Source organism: Telopea speciosissima, chromosome 2 (assembly GCF_018873765.1).
Source record: "Telopea speciosissima isolate NSW1024214 ecotype Mountain lineage chromosome 2, Tspe_v1, whole genome shotgun sequence".
Lineage (NCBI taxonomy): Eukaryota > Viridiplantae > Streptophyta > Magnoliopsida > Proteales > Proteaceae > Telopea > Telopea speciosissima.
The window spans coordinates 17519610-17542238 of NC_057917.1; the positions used below are offsets into that span (position 1 = coordinate 17519610).

Below are 22629 nucleotides of genomic sequence, written 5' to 3' on the forward strand. Positions count from 1 at the left end.
AAGTTGCCTAGGAAGATGAAAAGGCATAAACTAAAGCCAGCATTTGTGGGGCCATCTTGACAGCTCCAAGGAGTCCATGTTTTGGGTTGGTTAGGTCCAAAGTGAGGTTTAATTCTTGTTAGGCCCAATGGGGAACTTGGGCTGGAATTCTTGCAGGTCTGGACCTTTGGTTGCTGCTGGACCGTGGGCTTGAACTGGGCCTGATCTTGGATCTGGGCTGGACTGCAATTGGGCTGGGTTGGGATTGAACCAGCCGGATGTCCTGCATCAACTCTACCCTTCTTAGAAAAAACTCAACCTCGAGTTTTGTAGAGACAGAGAATAATCTTCATGTGATGAATGCCCAGCTTCAGCCCATAATAAAATTTTGGCATCTCACAAACATAAGGAATGAAGTCTACGAGACGCGGTCCTTTCTCCTCGAAAAACTTAGGTGGAAAGATAAAATCAACATGTTCCACCTTTGAATCAATGTTGGTTTCAAAGGGAATAACCACGGGATCTTCAGAAATTGTCACATCTACTACTTCAAGAGGAAGACCAATTATAGGGTCTTCAATGATGATTGGGGCAAGTTCGGGGCTGACTTGTTCGACCTCGGGTTCACTAACATCATTCTCGACTTTTTCCAGATATTCTTTGATAAGGGACTTCTTCAGTTGAGTCTTCAGTCCATACATGAGCACTAGGGATGTCTTGTTGCTGCTACACAGAAGGTAGTGGCATCACACTTGGTGTTGTGCCATAAATTTGCTCCAAGTCAGTCATTTGAGTCTCCAAAAATTTTACTTATGTACGCACGATGTTCACCTGATGCTAGAGTTGCCACTGCTCGATGACAAATATTAAAACTGACACGGTTTTCATGGTGTCAAGCATTTGTTTCATAGTAGCAGAAATTTCCACAAGGGATTGGGAGTTTTTTCCTTCACCAGCCATAGATCTGAGTTGATGCAAGATATCTGGCTGGTTCAATCCCAGCCCAGTTGCAAGCCCAGCCCAATTGCAGTCCAGCCCAGATCCAAGATCAGGCCCAATTCAAGCCCACAGTCCAGCAGCAACCAAAGGTCCAGACCTGCAAGAATTCCAGCCCAAGTTCCCCATTGGGCCCAGCAATAATTAAACCTCACTTTGGACCCAACCAGCCCAAAACATGGACTCCTTGGAGCTGTCAAGATGGCCCCACAAAGGCTGGCTTTAGTTTATGCCTTTTCATCTTTCTAGGCAATTTTTCTTGTTTCTTGTCATGTTGGTCTTGTTTCTATTTTCTAAAGTCATGGTCATTGGTAGTAGGTGGAGAGTTGGTGGAATAGGAAGGCTCCATTGTCAAAGAGAGGCTCCTATTTCAAAATTAGGTAAGGGTTTGGTGGTAAGAAGTCAATGTTTGGTGGAAGTTAGGTTGTTTCTATTTTCTAAAGTCAAGTTTTTTACTTCTATATATTTGTAAGGTTGTTTTAAGCCATAAGAACCATTATGATGAATGAAAATATTACTTTGCGTTGCTGCAAGTGTGATTTCTTTTCAAGTTGAGTGATTGACTTAAAGGGCTGAAGGAGCCTGGCTGAGAGAGCTTAATCCTAAGGGTTGAAGGAGCCTGGCTGAGAGAGCCTAATCCTAAGGGCTGAATGAGCCTTGCTGGGAGAGCTAAATCCATCCATCCCCCAACCTTCTATCGCCTATTTCTTCTATCTTCTCTTCTCCTCCCTTCCCTAATCGACCAACACTACTGTGCTATTTTCTGTAACTGCAACTAATCACTGTGAGAGTATACTTCAAAGACCTGAATCAAGCCTGCTGTTATATAACACCTGCAGATCTGAGTTTTATTGCAGAAACTTCAAGCTCTCTGATCTCTAGATCAATCCATCAGTTGTTGATGATATTTGGAGGCTGAAGTACCCTTAATGAATCTTTCCTTCGATGATAAATTGAGCCCAATCCCCTGGTCAGGTTTGATTATATCAGTGAGTTTCTAAATCTCAACTTAACCTTCTAATTCTGAGATTTGTTGATATCTTGGCATCTAGCCATCACTTGTGGCTAAGATTTTGAAGGTTCATTCAACCCAATAAGACCTACCTTCGATTGGTTCCCTAGCTCCATTTGAGTTTCTGAGTTACTAAATCTACTGCTGGCTATTTTCTGATTATTTCAGTCTTTATTTTGTCTGCTTCTGTTGCTGTTATCTTTGTTCTAGCCAACTGATATGGTTATATAATGATCCTACTGTAGAACAGTCCTCAGCTGAACCTCTTCCTACATTATTTGGTATCAGAGCTATGTTTGGTGAAGAGGATAACCCCTACTCTCTTGAAGAAATTTTTGCTACTATGAGCCAGATGCTTAACTCCATGCAAGAGATGTCAGCTCATATATTAGCAATAGAGCAGCGACCAAGGTTCTAAGACGCGGGTCTCGGTGGCATCTCGGCCAAGCCAGGAACCGAGTCGAGCTGAGATCTCGGCGAGTTGCTGCATTTTTTTTTTTTTTTGACTTGGACCCCCAACTCGATGGGTTTTACACATATTTTGGGTCTGAAACTTGGTATCCAGCCTATTTCAGGCCATTTAACACAACGGCATGCCCAGATTTGCCAAAAAACAAGTCCAAATATGAGTTTTACTTTGGAATCCTACAAATAGGTGATGATTCTTGGACTGTTGGAGTTGAATCTCACTTCAAACAATGCAATCCACCCAAGATTTGAAAGAAAGAGGAAGAAATTTGAGGGAGAGAGCTGTTTGAGTGTTTTCCCCTTTGTTTAGAGAGCTATGGACAGAGCTATCGAGATTTCCGAGTTCTGTCCATTGCCCTCTTTTAATAAAATGGGCACATGGGTCAAATGGGCAATTAAAATGGGTAAAAAACCATGTTCTAACCCGATACTGAGATCTCACCGAGATATCGAGATCTCGCCGAGATATCGAGATCTCGCCGAGATCTCGGCGGGATATTGAACTTTTAAAAGTAAAAAAAAAAACTGGAAAAAATGTGTACCGAGACAATACCGAGATCTCGCCGAGAGAGTGTAGTTTTAGAATGCGTATGGCATCTCGTCTCGGGATCTCGCGAGTTCTCGAACCATGGCGGCGACAGCCCTCTACTTCTAACCCTCCAATCAACAACATGGAGGCTGGAAGTGAACATCATCCACCAGCCGGATGTCCTGCATCAAGGGAAGCACCAAAATAGAAGGTTAGGCGCTGCAGGCCAAACTAGCCAGCAGACTGGGCTGGAATTGGGATTGAGTCAGGCCCTTGGTGGTGTGATTTTGTCCTCCAAAGCTCAACTGAAGATGAGCCCTTGTTGCAAAGATATGATCACTTGAAGTTGGCTGGGAATCCTGGGCAGGAGAGGAATCGCAGAGTGTACAGATGACCTTCTTACAAATCAGCAAACAGACTTGATTGGATCTTTGGAGTGCCTTCTGGTCCTTCACAAATACAGCAGAAATAGCAACAAAATATTCAGAAGTGAAGGAGGGATCACAGCAGCCTTCGAATGATGTTCTCCAGTAGCAGCAACAGTCACAGGCAGCAGTAGTTCAACAGAGATCGAGCATGGTATAGCTCTCAGCCTGGGTCTCTCACCCCAAGCTATCTCAGCTGCTGAAACAAGGAGGATCTCTCATAATTCGATGGCAAGCTTGGGCCAGAAAATTCTGTTTCTATTACAAGAGGGCTGCCTATTTAATGGAATAGGTCAGCTTACAAAATTAGAAACTTAAGAAATAGTAACTTCTAAAAATAGAAACTAGGCTTTATAGTTCAGCCAACATGTAAGGAACAAAATAAAAAACTAGTAAATATAGTAACTACTAAAAAGAAAGAAACAAAATTAGAAACTACTAGATACCTAGACTTGATAACTAAGGCACTATTACAAAAATAGAAACTAAGTTAATAGCAGCCTCTAATAGAATATTCCAACAACATCCAGCAGCTAATCTTCACACCAGCTGTCCATATCAACCCCCAAAATACTATTCATGTGAACAGTAACTCGGGTACTGTTCATATGAACAGTAACTTCCCTTTTTTTTTAAAAAATTTCTGTCTCGGTCTCTTTTCTTCTGCATGCTTCTCTCTGGGCTGGGGCTGCCTTAGGTGATGCTCCATTGAACCAACAAAAATTTGCCACATCATCAAACCGGGCTGCCTCTCACAGCAGTCGAATCCCGCAACCTTGCTGGGCTGGTTTTGGGGCTTGTTCCTACAGGTACATATGGATTTGTGATCTACATCAGACCCACTCATATTTAGGGGTGTCAATGGGTCGGTTCGGTCCGGTTTCGGTTCGGGCTTTTCGGTTTCGGTGTGGCTTTTAGAGAAACCGAAACCAAACCAATAAGGATTGTTCGGTTTTGGTTTCGGTGCGGTTTGGTTTCATGTCGGTTTCGGTTTATGATAACGGTTTGATATCGGTTTGGCAATAACAGAATAAATCCCAATAAACACTTTGAAAGTAGCAACATAATCTGGATGAAGGATCCTAGATGAATACATGTTAAGGTCTCTTTTCTTAACCCACCCGTCAAAGGTAAGATCTATTTTGATTTACATGAACAAGTCTCTATATATCCGCACTTCTAATATTCAAATTCCTCTTGCTGGACTAGATTGATCACCCAATCCCTCTTTTCTGTTTTCCAATTTTCCCCTACTTCCCATTGTGACTTAACACCTCCTCCCCCTCCCCCCCCCCCCCTTTTTTTCCTTTCCAGACTCCAATAATAAACACACGCACACCCAGGGGGAAAATTGGGGGCAAAAACACCATTTTCAACACAATAGCCACAAAGCGCCTTAGTAGTGTTCGGCGCTTTTGTTGAGCCGATCTCATCCCCCTATACAACAGTACAATTAGAGGTTACAAGTCTCCCCTTCCCCACGGTTTCTCCATGTAAGAAAAAAAGCCAAATTCAGCATAACTCACAAGTTATTTCGGCCAGATGAATCCAATTTCTTCATTCCACTCTACTTAAAACCCCATATGCGATTAAAAGAAAGAAAGAAGAAAAGGAAATAGAGAACCTTGGTCCTTTTAATTAGTTGAGCTTCCATCGAATCAACAGATCCACGAAGATTATCATTCATGACTCTGTAGTTTCAAAATGAAATTCTGCCTACTGAAAGGTTAAAACTGATGCTGCTTGCACCCATAATATTCACAACCCCACATTGGATTTCCTCTGTGTAAAGTGCCTTCTACATTTACATGAAATATACAACTCATCTTTCAAGTCGGATGAAGCTTTGACCTCCAGAGAAGGCCAGGAGAGCAAAACATATCATGAGCCACGAGGGAAGCAACGAGAGAAAAAATGAAGAAAAGCCTGAAGTGAAAAACGAACCTGCCACTGCCAGTTGCCTGAGTGCGGGTGAGAATCGAGAGTCGAGAGCTGGTTGTGCCATTGTTGTTGCCTGAGTGTCGGTGCCGCTGAGAGTCGAGAGTCGAGAGTCCCTTGTTAAGGTCTTGGGTGACAACTGACCACTTACCTCGAGTGCCGCTGAGAGTCTAGTCGAAAAAATGAAAACGAAAGCCTGAAGGCTGAAAGTCTGAAACGGCTGAAAGAGTGAGACTGTGAAAGGGATTTATGGATTAGTCGATTCGGGTTAGGGTACTTAGTTTTTTATTTTTACTAGGGTTTGTGTCGGGTCGGGTCGGTTGCGGTCCGGGTTCGTGGCTACCGATCGGGTTTAACGGTGCACTGCCAGGTTAGACCGAACCGACCCGAAACCGAATGATCTCTAAACACACAGACCGAAGCCGGTCCAATAAGAGTTCGGTCCGGTGTGGTTCGGTATCATCCGGGTCGGGTCGGGCTGGTTTACCAGTTTGGTTTAGGTATTGACACCCCTACTCATATTGCACTTGCACACATGGAATTGGACCCATCATGGCCCAACACCAACAAATTCTCTACCTCTCCATTAGCCCTTCTAGACCATTGAACCGAACCTTCAACCGGTCTAGATAAAAGCCACCAAACCCTACAGTTTGCACACCCATTAATTTCTTAGAGCTCCCTCTATGTTATTAAAAGTTAGAGATCACAAATGGAGTCTGTTTCTACAATCTTCCTTATACCATTTCAAGGTAATCAAGTAGCACAGCATATATGTAAAATGAAGCACCACCATTAAATTTTCTAGCAGTTGTCCAATGTGTAAGATGTCAAATAGTACAATCATGATTTTCTTCAAGATTATCATTCTCGCAAGACACACGCATCAAAGAAAACATACTAACAAATCACCAAGGAATATAGAAGCAGCTTTCAAAAGAAAGAACATTTTGGAGGCCATAAGGAGCCAAACATAACCAAATGGACCACATGTCAAATGCTTTCTCAGACATGGAAATTTTGCTCAACAACAAAAAGTTACAGCACCAACCAACATCCAGTCATCCACATTCTACGTTTGAAGAGATCAAGATCAACTCATATGGAAGTTCCAAAGCAATATCCCTACCAAGAAAATTTACCAAGCAATAACCCTAGGTATAAATGAGTCCAGCAGAATCAAAGCTGTACCTCTGTCTTGTAACGTGTATCAGGAGGCGGAAGTTTCAGTTGAGCCTTCCAATTTTGTGAACTGGGAAGGAAAATATTAAGAAATACAGTAAATATTGACAATTAACCAAGAATCCATTGGCAAAAACAATCAAATAATGCAAATGCTAAAAGGTAATTGCAGAATAACTTGTATGGTTCAACAAAAGTATAATTGTAACAGGCAATCAGAGAGTATCCTTTCTGTGAATGAGAAGAAGTCATAATATTTTATTTTATTTTTTGTTTTTAATCTGCATTTTCACCCGAAGCAACTGAAATTGATTGAGAGAAGACACAAAAACCTGAATTTGGAAAAGCAGTTCGGGAACATGAAGCCTCCCATAAAAATTAACAGATAAGTAAATAGGATATCGTAATAGAAAAGTTAATGAAATTAGTTAAAAGCCCGTCAAAATCCAAAGTATACGACAGCAGGTAACTGTTGTAACTTGAGAGGAAATAGCTCGCACAAACGAACAATGGAAATGCAAACTCTATGGATCAGTAGCCTCGAACAGGGAAAGAAGAAACAAAATCAAATACACACAGGTAGTCGTGAATTCTCAAGAGAGGACTATTTCAGATTATCAAATCAAGAGGGAGATTCAAAATGTAGGAATTCCTTTGTAGGCTTTCTAAACGAAATTCAAAATTAATCCAATAACCTCAAACGACGAAGAACAAACAGATCAAAAGAACAAAGAAGGATAGTGCCTAAGGAAAAACAGGATATCGAAGTACCTTAAGTCGATGCCTTCGGATTGAACCCTTTTTTCTTCCTCCTTCGGATTTATATCGTCGATGGAAGCCGTTTCGGCTTCGGCCTGGTTGCGTCGAGGCCATTGTTGTTGCGAAATATGCTGAAGATTTGAATGCAGAGGATTTCTCTGAACGTAATTCGGTTGAATGTATGGATACCCACGACCATGCATCGTCCCAGGACCAAACCTGCCTCTTGAATTCATGGCGACAGATATCTCAGCTTTGCGATTTCTCGACTATATATCCAACTTCTTCGGATCTGAAAATTTTCTAGGGTTCTATCAGATTATAACTGTAAACAGATAGATTAGAAGAGATGCCACCATGATCTTATTTCTTCGTTTCCTTGGATTTTGCGGTTTGGTCGGGGGTAAGCTCAGAGCCTCAGACCGGGGCGTCGGAAACGACAGTGACATGAAAACCGAGAGGAGGACAGAAATTGATCCTGCCGGTTAAAATTAGTTCCACCAATCGTGTGCCGACGGGTAGCATAATAAATCATTTGGATGGACCGATGGGCCTTCTTTCTTTTGACCTGGCCTTGAATGGTGGGCCTCTGAAGGGCAGCGAACCACTTTTCACTTTTCAGGTGAATTTTAACTTAAACCTTTGCAGGTGTGGTTCGGTTGGGCTTCCTATTTCTAGGATCTGGCAATGGACCTTGTGACCCTTCTTTGGGCTTATCTGTAGCATAGTTAGTAAGTTCGGGAACGGCAGCAATATGGGAACGGATACGTACGGCCGTCAAATGGACTATACGACAATAATACTTTTCCAAAAATTCAATGCAATAAAACGCTACAGCAATAATACATTACGTGTTTAATACGTTTATAATACGATTGCACTGTAAAAATCCAGGAGCAAAAATACGGGCATATATTCACTATGCAATAGACATGTACACCTAAGAAACACAATAATAGCATTTACTAATGTGCCTAAATTTAAGTAACACCTAAACCATATTAAAACAAGGAAGCAGTTACATAAATGGGAGGCAAATTTAAATAATGAAGGTTAGATAATGATGAACCGCAAATCATCCCAACCTATCAGAAGAAACCATGTGTCCTGGAACAGCGAGAGATCACCTGAACACTGACAGCATGAGATCCACTGGGGGGTCAGCCACACTTGGGCGTCATCCCCCTTGGGCCAATGTTGACTTGTACATCTTTCCCCCTCAGGCCTTATCCACTGAAGAGTTGGGACCTCGACAAGGTGCTAGTACGAGCTGGACTACATGACCACCACGTCGCCAACAAGATACACACCACCACGAAGGCTCCGGGCCCTCACCTACCACTTGCATAACCTAGATGGACTCAAGCACCAGGGACCCTATCTACCACATAGAAGGATCTATCCGTCAAGAAGGACAACCCTACTGGGACACTAAGTCTCACGGGAAGACAACCAACCAGGGAGGAGCCCTGCTACTCAGGGACTCTATCCACTCTGTGGTTCACTCTTCCATCTACGAAGAAGACTCCACATCGATGAGGGACTCTCCACTCCGCCATGCACCGCTATAAAAGAGGAGGTATCTCACACCCTCAATCCATCTTGAATAATCTCTATTCATCTGTTTGCTCAGGAGATCTCACTTTGGCATCGGAGAGCCCTAGGCCGGAACCACACCGGTTCTCTCTAGTGACCCCTTGGTTCTTTTGCAGGTGACGGCACTCACAGGACCGCTCGACGATTTCTTGATGCAACAGATTGGCACCGTCTGTGGGAACCGACGCTAGCCATCATATCTACTAGCTCGCTTCCATACTCATACAATGCCGCCACGAAGGAAGACCGTTGCCTCCACCAACCACATAGCAAGAAACGGATCACCCCCTCCAGAGTGCTCTCGGCACAGTGCCAATGACCAAGACCATGTCCCCCCGGAGGAAGAGATCTCACATGATGACCAAGTTGCGGTAGATGAGCCCAACAACGACGATGCAAACGACGTAGTGATAGAGGTGGTACCTGACCCCAATGCACCAGCCACCATGGGTCAGATTAATGACCTGCAGAGACAGATCCTCAATGAATAGCGACTCTTTCAAGACTACCTGAGGCAGCGGGCGATGTCCCACTGCCGTAAAACATCGTCATCACTAAGAGCAGAGCCTGTACTACGACAAGAATCAAACCCTAGGAGGTCTTCTCCCAGGGGTGATAGATCGGGGAGAGTTGTAGGACGAGCAAGTCTTGTACACCAGTAGGGGGATCCATCCTAACATCCCAGAAGAACGGCAGACCTCCTAGTAAGGTCAGAGCGTGGGAGGACACCAACACCCCGGACAAGGGTGCCAAGCCCGGAGAGATCCATCCGGAGGTCCGTGTTCGAAGGTCAACTGGGAGGAAGTCCCATACCACCACGTAGCCGGACCTATAGGGAGGAGAGCCCCTCACCTTCGCACCAGGGTTCGTCACGACGCGACCACTCACCATCCCGCCAACACTCAAGGCGGGAGGGAACTTCAAGGAGAGGACGGGAACAAGGTCACAATGAATGTCCTGTCAGGCATGAAGGACAGACACGAGATGAGGAGCTAGATCGAAGACTGTGCGACCTAGACGAGAAGCTGGAAGGGTTGAAGAAGCAGACCAAGGGCCAGACATATTCCATACCAGGTCAGCATCCGTTCTCCACGGAGATCATGTCCGCCACAATGCCCTCCAGGTTCAGGTTGCCTACCTTTGAGCTCTACAGTGGTACCACCGACCCTAATGACCATATCAACTACTTCAATGGGATGATGACCCTATACGGGGAATCGGACGTCATCTCCTGTCGAGCATTCCCTGCATCCCTCAAGGGTGCAACTACCTCATGGTTCTCCAGGCTACGACCGAGGTCCATAGGTTCGTTCGCGAAGTTGTGTGAACAATTTGTCATCCACTTCCAGAGCAGCGTCAAACAAAATAAGACCACCATCAATCTACTGAACGTGGTACAGAACCCTGGGGAATCTCTCAAGGAATATGTCAGCAGGTTCACCAAAGAGTCCTTGGAAGTTCAAGACTTGGACGACCAGACCCAGCATGCTGCCTTGGCAGGGGGCATTAGGGACCTAGACCTGATCAAGGACCTGGCACGTCACCAGATCAGGACCATGAAGGAGCTCCTGGAGCGGTGTAACAAATTTGCCAACATGGCCAAGGTGCTACAGGCCAGGAAGAAGGTGATCGAGGCCAAGCCGCAAGACAGCAAGAGGTCAGCACCAGATGACCGTAAAGAAAGTAAGAGGTCCAGGACCGAGCGCCGCCAACAGAAGGATGACCGCCCATCTAGGCGGACAGACCGTCGACCAGAGAAGAGTGAAAGAGCAGGCAGCCCTAAGTTCACACCACTGAACATCACCAGGTCCCAGATACTCATGCAGATCCAAGGCCGTGACCTACTCCTTTGGCCACGACCCATGTTAGCGGGACCAGAGAAGCGTAACCCTAACAAGTACTATCTCTTCCACAAGGAGAATGGGCATGATACAGAGGACTGCTACCAACTCAAGAGGGAGATAGAAGGCCTTGTGCAAGAAGTAGGGAGTTTGAATAAGTACATTAAAGGAAGACATGATGGTCGTTCGGGTCAGGGTGATAGGGGTCGTGACCAAGACAGAGAAGGACCCAGAAGAGAAGAAAGGAGAACAGATCGGGACCACCTAGAAGAGAGGACAGATGCATCAGAGCCTAGTGGCACCAAGGGAGCCCCCATTCTCACCATACTAGGAGGACCGGGGCAGGAGTCCACCAGGAAGGCCAAAGCCCATGCCCGGTTTGTGGGAATTATAGAGAAGCCGACCGAGACGGTGATCTCCTTCTCGGATGAAGACCTGGAAGGACTAAGCTTCCCACATGAGGATGTCCTGGTGGTACAGGTGGAGGTAGCCAACTGACCTGTACACATGGTACTGATAGACACAGGGGCATCTGTAGACGTGCTCTCCTTAGACACCTACTGACAGTTCGGGTTCAGAGACGATCAGCTCAAGCCAGAACCTACCTACCTCCATGGATTCTCGAGGGCGACTGCCTCCATCAGAGGCACCATAGAGTTACCAGTCACCTTCGGAGTATACCCTCAACAAGTGATGATCATGGTGAACTTCATGGTTGTCAAGTCCGTGGTGTCATTTAATGGCCTCCTAGGGCGACCATCCCTGATAGCCCTCAGAGGAGTCATATCACCACTCCACCTGAAGATGAAGTTCCCCATCGATAATGGGGTAGGTGAGGTCCGACGAGATCAGAAGAAAGCAAGGGAGTGCTATGCGACCTTTATAAAGAAGAACAATGGCAACACCCGAGGAATGGCACTCTGCCTAGAAAACCTGGTCAGCGACCAGAGAGATGAACTGACAGAGAGGAGAGGTAGACCGGTGGAGGACCTCGTCCCATGGCCACTTAGCAAGGATGACCCCTCCAAGGTTATGCAGATAGGCTCACTATTGAGTGAAGAGTAGAAGAACAACCTTGGGCACCTCCTCCAAGCCAACATAGATGTCTTCGCATAGTCGACCTCTGACATGCCAAGCATACCATGCTCTACCAGGAAGCCCATCCAGCAGAAGAGGCGTAACTTCGCCCTCGACCGATAGGCAACCATCAAAGAAGAGGTAGAGAAATTAAGCCAATCGGGGTTCATCCGAAAAAAGAAGTTCCCCACTTGGCTCGCGAACGTGGTTATGGTACCTAAGCCTAATGGAAAGTGGAGGATGTGCGTCGACTACAAAGACCTGAACAAAGCATGCCCGAAGGATGAGTAACCCCTGCCCAGGATCGACTTGCTGATCAACGCTACCGCCACTATGAGATGTTGAGCTTCATGGATGCCTACTCAGGGTACGACCAGATCCTCATGCATGAGGATGATGAGCCCTACACGGCATTTCGGATGGACCAGGAGAACTATTGCTACCGTGTCATGCCGTTCAGGCTAAAGAATGCAAGGGCCACTTACCAGAGGATGGTCAACAAGATGTTCGAGGAACAAATTGGACGCAACATGGAGGTGTACGTGGATGACATGCTCATGAAAAGCATCCAAGCCCACCAGTACCTCACCGACCTAGAGGAAGCCTTCACAGTACTAAGAAGGAATCAAATTAAGCTGAACCCCGCAAAGTGCACCTTCGGGGTAACCTCAAGAAAATTCTTGGGGTTCATGGTCTTAGTATGAGGAATAGAAGCCAACCCATCCAAGATCAAGGCCATCCAGGAGATGGCACCTCCTCGGACAGTCAGAGAGGTGCAGAGACTGAATAGAAGGGTTGCAGCCCTTTTGAGGTTCGTGTCACAGTCGGGCGATAAGTGCTTGCCGTTCTTCAAGACATTGAAGAGCCTCAGAAGTCCAAAGGACTTCACATGGACAGAGGAGTGCGAGAAGGCGTTCGAACAACTGAAGGAGTACCTAGAGAGCCCGCCACTACTAGGGCGACCAGAACCCAACGACGACCTACAGGTCTACCTAGCCGGCACCCCGATCATCATAAGCGCAGTACTCCTAAAAGAGGAAGGCAAGGTCTAGAGACCTATCTACTATGTCAATCATATTCTGATTGACGCAGAGGCCAGGTACACCAGGATCAAGAAGGTAGCCTACGCACTAGTGGTAGCAGCCAGGAAGCTATGGCCATACTTCCAAGCCCATACCGTCAGGGTCCTCACTGACTTACCTCTGCAGAAGGTGCTACATAAGCCAAACGTCTCTAGGCGACTGGTGGCCTGGGCGGTAGAGCTAAGTGAACATGACATCAGGTTCCAATCCCGGATAGCCATCAAAGGTCAAGCTCTGGCAGACTTCATCGCCGAGTGCACCCTATCTAAGATTGAACCAGAGGAAGAGGAACCAGAGGAATAGGACCGCGGATCATGGACAATGTTCATGGATGGTTCGAGTAATGCAACAGGAAGTGGGGCAGGCCTCATACTCACTAGCCCCGAGGGATTCTAGATCCAGTATGTACTTCGATTCACCTTCCCGGCATCCAACAATGAAGCAGAGTATGAAGCACTACTGGCTGGGCTCCGGGTGGCCAAGGCCATCCAAGTAACATACCTATCCATCCGAAGTGACACCCAGCTCGTAGTGAATCAGGTGAATGGAGAACATGAGGCAAAGGACGAGCGAATGGCGGCATACCTAGCACATGCCCGATCATTGATCGAGGGGTTCATGAAGTTCGAGATGGTTTGTGTTCCCAGGATCGAAAACATAGCTGCTGATGCTCTATCCAGGCTAGCCAATGATGAATTTCAGAACCTGGCAGGGGCAGTGTACATTGAAGTACTATATGAACCAACATACCAAGAGAAACAGGTCAATGCCATCGAAGAAGGGCCCAGCTGGATGGACCCTATACTCAACTACTTACAGAACAATGTCTTACCAGAAGACAAGATCGAGGCAAGAAAAATAAGGATGAGAGCTGCAAAGTATACCGTCTTGGATGGGGTGCTATACAAGCGGGGTGTCACAGCACCACTACTCCGGTGCCTGGGACCTAAGGGAGCCGAGTACGCCCTGGTAGAAGTCCACGAGGGGATATACGATAGCCACATGGGAGGATGAGCCCTAGCCTACAAGGTCCTCTGCCAGGGACTCTATTGGCCACGAATGCAAGAGGAGGCCATACAGTATATCAGGAAGTGCGAGCAGTGTCAGTTATTCCCCCCAGTACCCCATCTACCCGCCACCAAACTGACATCAATCCTCAACCCCATACCCTTTGCCATGTGGGGGATGGATATCCTAGGCGACTTCACGGCAGCATCAGGAAACAGGAAGTACCTGGTCGTTACCATTGACTACTTCACCAAGTGGGTCGAGGCTAAGCCCTTGGCCAAGATAACGGAGAGTGAAATGGAGAAATTCGTCCGCGACGAAGTCATCTATAGATTCAATGTGCCACAAATCCTAGTATCGGACAACGGCAAATACTTTGATAACCCCAAGTTCAGGGCATTCTGTCAGAGCTATAACATTGACTATCGGCTTGTCTCGGTAGCTTACCCACAGGCCAATGGTTAAGTGGAGGTGACCAACAGAACATTACTAGAAGGGGTCAAGAAGAGGCTAGAGGGCGCTAAGGGGAAGTGGGTCGAGGAACTACCAAGTGTACTGTGGGTATACCGAACCACTGTCAGGATACCCACAGGGGAGAGGCCATTCCGCCTGGCATATGGCAAGAGGCACTGGCACCAGTCAAAGTCATTGCTATGTCCCATTGAGTCCTACACTTCAACGAGCGCACCTACGTTGATGGATTACGGGTGAACCTAGACTTCATCGATGAAGTCCGAGAGAAAACACTCCTAAGGAATGTAGCCTACCAGCAACAAACCACCAAATACTACAACACCAGGGTAAGAGAGAGGTTGTTCCACCAGGGAGACCTAGTCCTGAGAAGGGCCAGTGCTTCCCAACCAAGGAAAGAAGGAAAGCTATCAGCCAACTGGGAAGGACCATACATAGTCTCCAAGCAGATACGTCTAAGGACCTACCGCTTGAAGACTCAAGGGGGCAAGAAGGTAGAGCGCACTTGGAACTCAGAACACCTAAAGAAGTACTACCAGTAAGAGAAACACTAGCAGCAGTAGAAGTAGCAGAGTCACTAGTCAGCCAAGTAGCAATTGCAGAGTCGCCAGTCAGTCATGATACACAGTAGATTTGGATTTTTAAGAGTTATTTGAAAATTTTATTTGAAATTTATATTGGGAAATTGGGAGACACTTATCTACTCCTGCTTGTTGGCCGACTACCATTAAGGTCCAATGACCACCGAGGCGTAAGACCACCCAGGTCCGATGACCGCTAAGGCCCGTAGGCCACTAAGGAGTAATGCCACCAAGGTCCGCTGACCACCAAGGCGTAATACCATCGAGGTCCACTGACCACCAAGGCGTAAGGCCACCAAGGTCTACTGACCACCAAGGCATAACGCCACCCAAGACCGTTGACTACCAAGGCCCGTAGGCCACCACAGCATAAGGCCACCCAGGCCTAACGACCATCAAGGTCTGACAACCAATACAGCAGGAGGCCTCCTGTATCCCTCGACTGCTAAGGACCGAAGACCATCAAGATCCTACGTAGTAAGAAGGCAAGTAGAAGGAAAACAAATCTACTACAAGTGACGGATCAAGTACAGCCAAGTTCAATATCTCAAAGGTTCGCTGTTCACAAATACATATAAAATCATGGGGCGTCGACAGTAGGAGTCTCGTCAGACCCTGTGGGGGACATCATGTCATCCTCAGGAGGATGAGCCACACTCTCCCCCGGGCATGACCACGCCCTACTCATGCAAGGCCACGGACTACTCAGGAAAGATTGCACTCGCTCCAGGCACAGCAGCATCATCCCCAGTGGGAGCGTGAGTCATCGCAGACAACACTGGGTAAACTCAGAGAATCTAGAGAAATCATAGCCAGGGGTCTCCTTCAAAACAAGAGTCGCCAAATCACGGACACCCCCCTCATATACGTCCTGGGTACTCTCGTGGAACAAGTCTATCATCGCCCGAGACCCTCGAAACTCAGCCACAGCTCGCTCCCCAGCCACTGATAGCTCAACCTCACGACTCTCCCTCAACTCAAGGACCTCCTCCTCCAGGGCACGGACTCTAGTCGAACTCTCGGCCACCGCAGCAGACGCCACTCGGAGCTCCTTGGACACCACCACGAGCTTCCCAAACACCTCAGCCCTCTCGCGGGCAGCAGTATGCCCCTGAATCTCCCTCTCTACGTTCTACAGTGCACGCTTTATCTAGATCTCACAGAAGGCATAACCCTCCAGTCGAAGCACCGCCTCAGTAACTCAGTAACATGGTGCTGGACCTATCACCAACATAGCAGACAGTGAACACCCCAAGTACAAGAGTGGCAATGATGTAAAGAGAATGAGAAGAATAACTCATAGAGGCCATGTCATGATAGAGGGTCTGTGCCAAACACGCGTCACTAAGCCCCTATAGGGCTAAACTCACAGCAGGGAGCCTACCCTTATCCGACCACTTCCAGGGTACGCCCTACCCAGACAGTGTCGCACCCTCCTCAAGGTCCAAGGAAAGCACCATCGACGAAGCGACTGGCGGATCGATAGCTGTGCCGACCGAAGAACTCTCCCCCTTCCCCTTAGAGGGGGATAGAGTAGAAGGCCCTGGGGGAGCAACAGTGGGAAGCAGAGCAGGAGGTCCTGAAGCAGCAACGATCGAAGAAGGAGAGCGTGGAAAAATGACACGTACGCCGGACCTCATCACACTGGAAGAGTCCGGACCACCCCTCCGCTTGGTCCCAGCGATCGCCAGAGAAGAAGAAGCAGGGACCGGGTGAACGTCGACACCAGCAGCTCCAGAACCAGAACCACTCTCAGGAGGAACGATCGAAGAGCCCTTCCTCCGCATGCGGGACCGATAAACATCAAGGTCCGACCGTATACTCACTATATAACAACATCAAACCAAGACTACAGGACAAGTCAAACCACTGACAAATTAGAAGATAAACGTGGATGCAAGCAAAAAAGGAAAAATCTTACCAGGACTCAACTTCCAGAGGCACAAGAAGGCTTCGAAATCCAACTGATGGACGTCAAACAGATCACGTCCCTGGCACTGTCGGAGGGTATCAAGGTCAGAGTCACTCAGCGTGAGAGGGCGGTTCACCCCCTTGATATCAATGGCCTCCCAGGTAGACCGCAACGCACATCGAGGGACCATAACAAAAAAGAAGCGATCCCTCCAGCACTTCACCGAGTCGGTAATTCCCGTAATAGGATCAAATGTAGCAAGAGCCCCCTTGGGAACACGACGGGTGAAGTGGTAACACCCGCCATCTCCCTTCCTCAGCTTATAGAAGTACGAAAATAAGGGAACAGTGGCAGCACGCCCCGCCCAGGCAAAAAACACATGCACTCCTAAAACAATCCGCCATGAGTTGGGTGGCACCTGCCCAGGGGTAAGGCACCAGTGCTCCAAGACCAACTCCACAAAGCGGGAGACGGGAAGACGAAGACCATAGGTGAAGAAAACAAGGTAAAGGCAAACCTCATCCGCTCTATGGGAGTAGGCACGGTCGTTAGGACCAGGGACACGAAGAACGATCTCGGGAGAGATATGAAACTCGTGACGGATGGAAGCTAGGTCCGAGGTGGTCAAGACACTAGCAGTCTGGGCCAACATACTGTGAGGGTCCCCAAACGAAGCATGGGGAACCCTGCGACCCCTACTGACACCAGAGGCAGAGCCTCTAGGAACCTCCTCCTCCCCATCACTGGCAGGGGCAGAGGGCAGTGATAAGGTAGTACCCGTAGGGGAAGAAGACCCAGATAAAGACCCCCTAGGAGACTCAAGCGGGGCCGTCGCCGGATCAGAGTCGTCAGGAGAGGACATGAATGAAGAAGGAGGGATCAAGCTACTTACTCGGAGCAACAAATCTCCAATGATCGAAGAGGGATGTCAACCTATAACCACCAACATGTGAACTGATCAGGGAAAGACACCTCAAAAAAAAAAAAAAAAAACAAAGGAGAGAAAAATGACCAAGAGACCATGATCATGACAAAGCAGGCGTGACGACGGCAGGCGGGAGTGACTGTGATCGTGGCCTAGACCGTGATAAGGACCGCGATAAGGCGAGCGTGATGACGTACTAGCGGGCACGACAGGGCATGACCAACATGACAGAATGGGCGCGATGGGCGTGACGGAATGGGGGCGATGAGTTTGACAGATCGCAGGCGCGATGGGCGTGACGGATCGCGGGCGTGATGGATAGGGCGCGACAGGTGTGGCTGGTCCGGGGGCGCGACGGGGCACAATGGGCATGACGGGCACGTTAGACAAGAGGGCGTGCAACTGATGCCGAACGGCGACGAACAAGCAAGCCATAAGGCACCACAAAGGCAAGCCACAAGACACCAAGTCCCAAGGCTAATGGGCAAAGGAGGACATGTTACAAACACTTGGGGGGGCACACCAAAAGAAGGACAAAAAACAAGGTAGAGAGAAGAGCCAAAAGACAAAAAAGTGAAAGGAAGAAGACAAGAGGAGAAAAAGAAATGAGTGGAAATGGAAAGTGAATGGGGAAAAGGAGAATGTGTATCTCTATAAAAAATAAAAAATAAAAAGGTAAAAAGGTGTGAGAGGAGAGGTTTGAACCCACAACCTCTCCCTCATCCCCCAAGTCGCAGACCTACCCCCTGAGAGAAATTATTTCCTACCAACCCCCTGGATAATTTACAAGTGTATGGAGGACTCTCTTGAGCACATTGTTCCAAGAGAGTGGGGGCAAATGATGAACCACAAATCATCCCAACCTATTAGAAGATACCACGTGTCTTGGAACAGCGGGAGATCACCTGGACACCAACAGCATGAGATCTACTGGGGGGTCACCCACACTTGGGCGTTACCCACTAGGGCATCACCCACACTTGGCCATCATCCCCATTGGGCCAATGTTGACTTGTACATCCTTCCCCCTCAGGCCTTATCCACTGAAGAGTTGGGACCTCGATAGGGTGCAAGTACAAGCTGGACTACATGACCACCACATCGCCAATAAGATACACACCACCACGAAGGCTCCGAACCTCACCTACCACGTGCGTAACCTAGATGGACTCAAGCACTAGGGACCCTATCTACCATATAGATGGATCTATCCATCAAGAAGGACAACCCTACTGGGACACTAAGTCTCACGGGAAGACAACCAACCAGGGAGGAGCCCTGCTACTCAGGGACTCTATCCACTCTATGGTTCACTCTTCCATCTACGAAGAAGACTCCACATCAACTAGGGACTCTCCACTCCGCCATGCACCGCTATAAAAGAGGAGGTATCTCACACTCTCAACCCATCTTGAATAATCTCTATTCATCTGTTTTCTTAGGAGATCTCACTTTAGCATCGGAGAGCCCTAGGCCGGAACCACACCGGTTCTCTCTGGTGACCCCTTGATCCTTTTGTAGGTGACGGCACTCGCAGGACTGCTCGACGATTTCTTGACGCAACAGATAGGATTCTAATATTCCAAAGATTTAGAGACAAGACACTTAGTTGTTATCCAAAGATTCTAATCCAATTAATTTAACCAAAGGAGCACAACCCTGACTGTGCTTCCCTCAATTAGGAGTTAAGACACTGTAACGGCTAAGGGAAAGTCTCAACAATTGTCTCACCCATCACCTATACCCAGACTTTGAGTCCCAAGAAATTTCTCCCCTTCTCTTTACTTCCAATCCCAACCCAAACAGGAAAATACCCTCAGGAAACCAATTCGAACACAGTTCAAAAATGGGATCTGCAACTCTCAATTGCCTATTTAGGTCAAGCTTCTCATCTTTGGTTTCTTCCTTGCTTTCCTCCTCTTGATGTTCAGGTCAAGCTTCTTACCTTCTTCTTTCCAGTACAACCCATTATCTCCAATTCTAGAAATCAAATCAACAGAAACATGTAACAAGATCCCATCACCATTAGTCCAAGCTCTGATTCACTACTCAACCTCAAACACCACCCTACAAGGGCTAAGTTTGCACCCTCCACATGATGGGAGAAAACATCCCTGATAAACTCAAGCCCAAACCACACAACTACATGCGTGTCTCATGATTGATGGAGAAGAATGGAGGAGGGGAAAAGGTTTTAGGAAACTACCGTAAGCACCGATCCAATCGTCGGCTTGATGACCGCAAAAAACACCACTGCAATCGTCGGCAGGGCAGAACGCAAGAAGAGGAAGACGAGATAGAGAGGAATGGAGAAGGGGAACTAGGAAGGGAACCACCCGCTGGAGAAGATGAATGAACAACGTTGGGTACTTGGGTAGATTTTAGGTTTTTTATCTAACGGTTATATTAGATTTTAAGTTTCTTTTAATCTAACGGTTAAGACTGAATTTTTTTTTTTTAATATACATGTAAAAGTATAATACGCATATAATACACGTATTATTCGAGTATCAATCAGCAACCCTTAAAATACATGAATTTATCCGAATCTAAAGTATTATATGCAATATGGCATTTTTTTCATCCAAACATTTGGGTACGCGTATACTACGCTTATTTACTAACTATGATCTGTAGTGCCTTTGGGTCCACTTCATGTGGTCCTTTCCCTTAAGACCCGGCTTTCTCAGGGGCATGGCGCCTCTACCTCTCCTCGAGGTGGACCTAACACAGTTGGGTCCTTGGCTCATTTTAAATCATAAGATCCTGGTCCTAGGACAGTTTTATCTGAAGATTTAGGCAGAGCTGATGAGCCCGCAGCTAGATGAATCCCTTTTGGGGCCTTGGTTATGGGATCTCTAAGGGCGTGTTTGGTTGCGTAAACCAAGTGGTGGTTACATTGATATTGGTGAGGCATCCATTGGTGGTGCACCACTTGATCTGTTGTCCTGTCAGATTAATTGTTTGGTTACCCTGAGTTTGTTAGCTGAATCTTCCTGAAAAACTGTTTGGTTACCGTGAGTCTGTCAGTTGGATTCTACTTGAATCTATATGAAAAACTGTTTGGTTTCCCTGAGTTTGTTAGTTGGATTTATTTGAATTTATATGAAAAACTGTTTGGTTCAGATAGAATTTTTTTGGGTAAATATCAGCAATGTATATATTAGAAATAAAATGAGAATGTTACATGAGAAAAGACGAACACCAAATATGTTCGTTCCTATCCATCCTTAGCAATTCAGGTATCTAGTGAACCTTCATTCGTGGAATCTGTAATAGGGTCTACCCAACGCTTCCCACTCGATTGCATGGTGAACAAAAGAAGGGGCTATGGTCCAAGAGAAGGATTGTTGAAGGGTTGCTGCTCTTCTAGCTAGGGCGTCCGCTGCAGAATTTACTTCACGAAAATAGTGAGTGATGCGCCATTGGATGGAACATAGAAAGCTGGATACATTCCACCATTGTTGCATGAAGTACCAAGGAAATGTAGTTGAGAGAATTGAAGATACCACAGATGTAAAGTCACATTCCACCCACAATCTATCTATTTATAACTCTTTTACTTCTTTGACTCCTTCGAAAAAGGCTGCCATTTCAGCGTTAAAGTTCGTTCCCACTCCATGAAAGGTTGCAAAACATTTGACTGGAGAACCCACATGATTTTTGAATATCCCTCCTGCGCCTGAGCTCCCCGAATTTCCAAATGACGAGCCATCAATGTTAAGTTTTGTCCAACCTTGAGGTGGGTGATGCCACTTTACTTCTAAAGCTGAGCATGCCGACGATCTTGCAATTGCCACTTGAAATTGCCTGGCCATGACTAGATCCTCCACCAATTTCACTTTGACCCCACCGAGTCAAGAACTGTTTGAGAGATCACGCAAGCATCGTTTCACCACTTACCTCGGAGTTCCCTTCAGGTTGTCCAACCTTCTTCTGTTGCGCTCTAGTCATAGATGCTGATAGCCTATTATGAGGTGTAATCCCCACACTCGGCCCAATGAGACGCATTTTGCCTTCCTTCTCCACCAAGAAAAGAACAGGTCTTTCGTTGGGAAGCCTGTCTAATTTTCCTTAAAGTAGCTAAGCATTTTTGACCACATTTGAACAGAGAAAGGGCAGTCTATAAAGATGTGATGGCTGGTTTCAATTGCCGCATGGCAGAGCTCACATCTTGAGACTATGGGAACTGATCTTTGTCTCACTTTCTCATCTGTGGGGAGGGCACCATGGACCATCCTCCACCCAAATATAGAGCTGCGAGGGTGTAGCTCCCTCTGCCATATCGCCCAACACCACTCTGGCTTGGCAGCTCTCAACCTCAAACCTTCCCATGCGGACTTCACTGTAAAACTCCCTGTTTTTTAGTGAGCCCAAACCAGGAAATCATCCCTTTCCGAAGCTGCAATTCCAAACTCCTTGATCTTTGTGAAAATAGCCTGCAGTGCTGGAGCTGAGGCATTAGGGAATTCCCAATGCTCTCCCTCCAAGAAATCTGAGACCGTGGCAGTGAGATGTTGTGGGATCCGACTAGGCTTCAACAGGTCTTCCACACTATGCTCTCCTACCCATCTGTCATACCAGAACCGTATAGACGTTCCATCTCTAACAATCCAGTGCTCTGCAGATTGAACAAACTCCCAAACCCTTCATAGCCCAGGGAGCACTGTTGACGATCCAACAACACTCTTTGGAGTTCCGTCCTTTTTCAACAACCTCCCTCTCAAAAAACCAGCAAAATTTGACTTCTCTATTTTTATTAACCATGTAAATTTAGCAATTAGAGCCAAATTTAATTCTCGCAGATGACGAATGCCTAATCCTCCTTCCTCCTTGGGCTTGCATAGA

At 47.0% G+C, this 22629-nt stretch overlaps 1 protein-coding gene across 1 annotated transcript in view; it reads right to left on the reverse strand.

The window, feature by feature from the left end:
• LOC122652145 (DEAD-box ATP-dependent RNA helicase 6-like) overlaps nt 1-7763 on the reverse strand; it is a 36023-nt gene extending 28260 nt beyond the window's left edge. Inside the window, exons 1-2 of the mRNA XM_043845817.1 lie at nt 7301-7763; nt 6539-6599 (exon numbers count right to left, since the gene is read on the reverse strand). Coding sequence (XP_043701752.1) covers nt 6539-6599; nt 7301-7524 — 285 coding nt within the window. The 5' untranslated portion in view covers nt 7525-7763. The remainder of the gene's footprint in view (nt 1-6538; nt 6600-7300) is intronic.
• Between the last annotated feature and the right edge of the window lie 14866 nt (nt 7764-22629).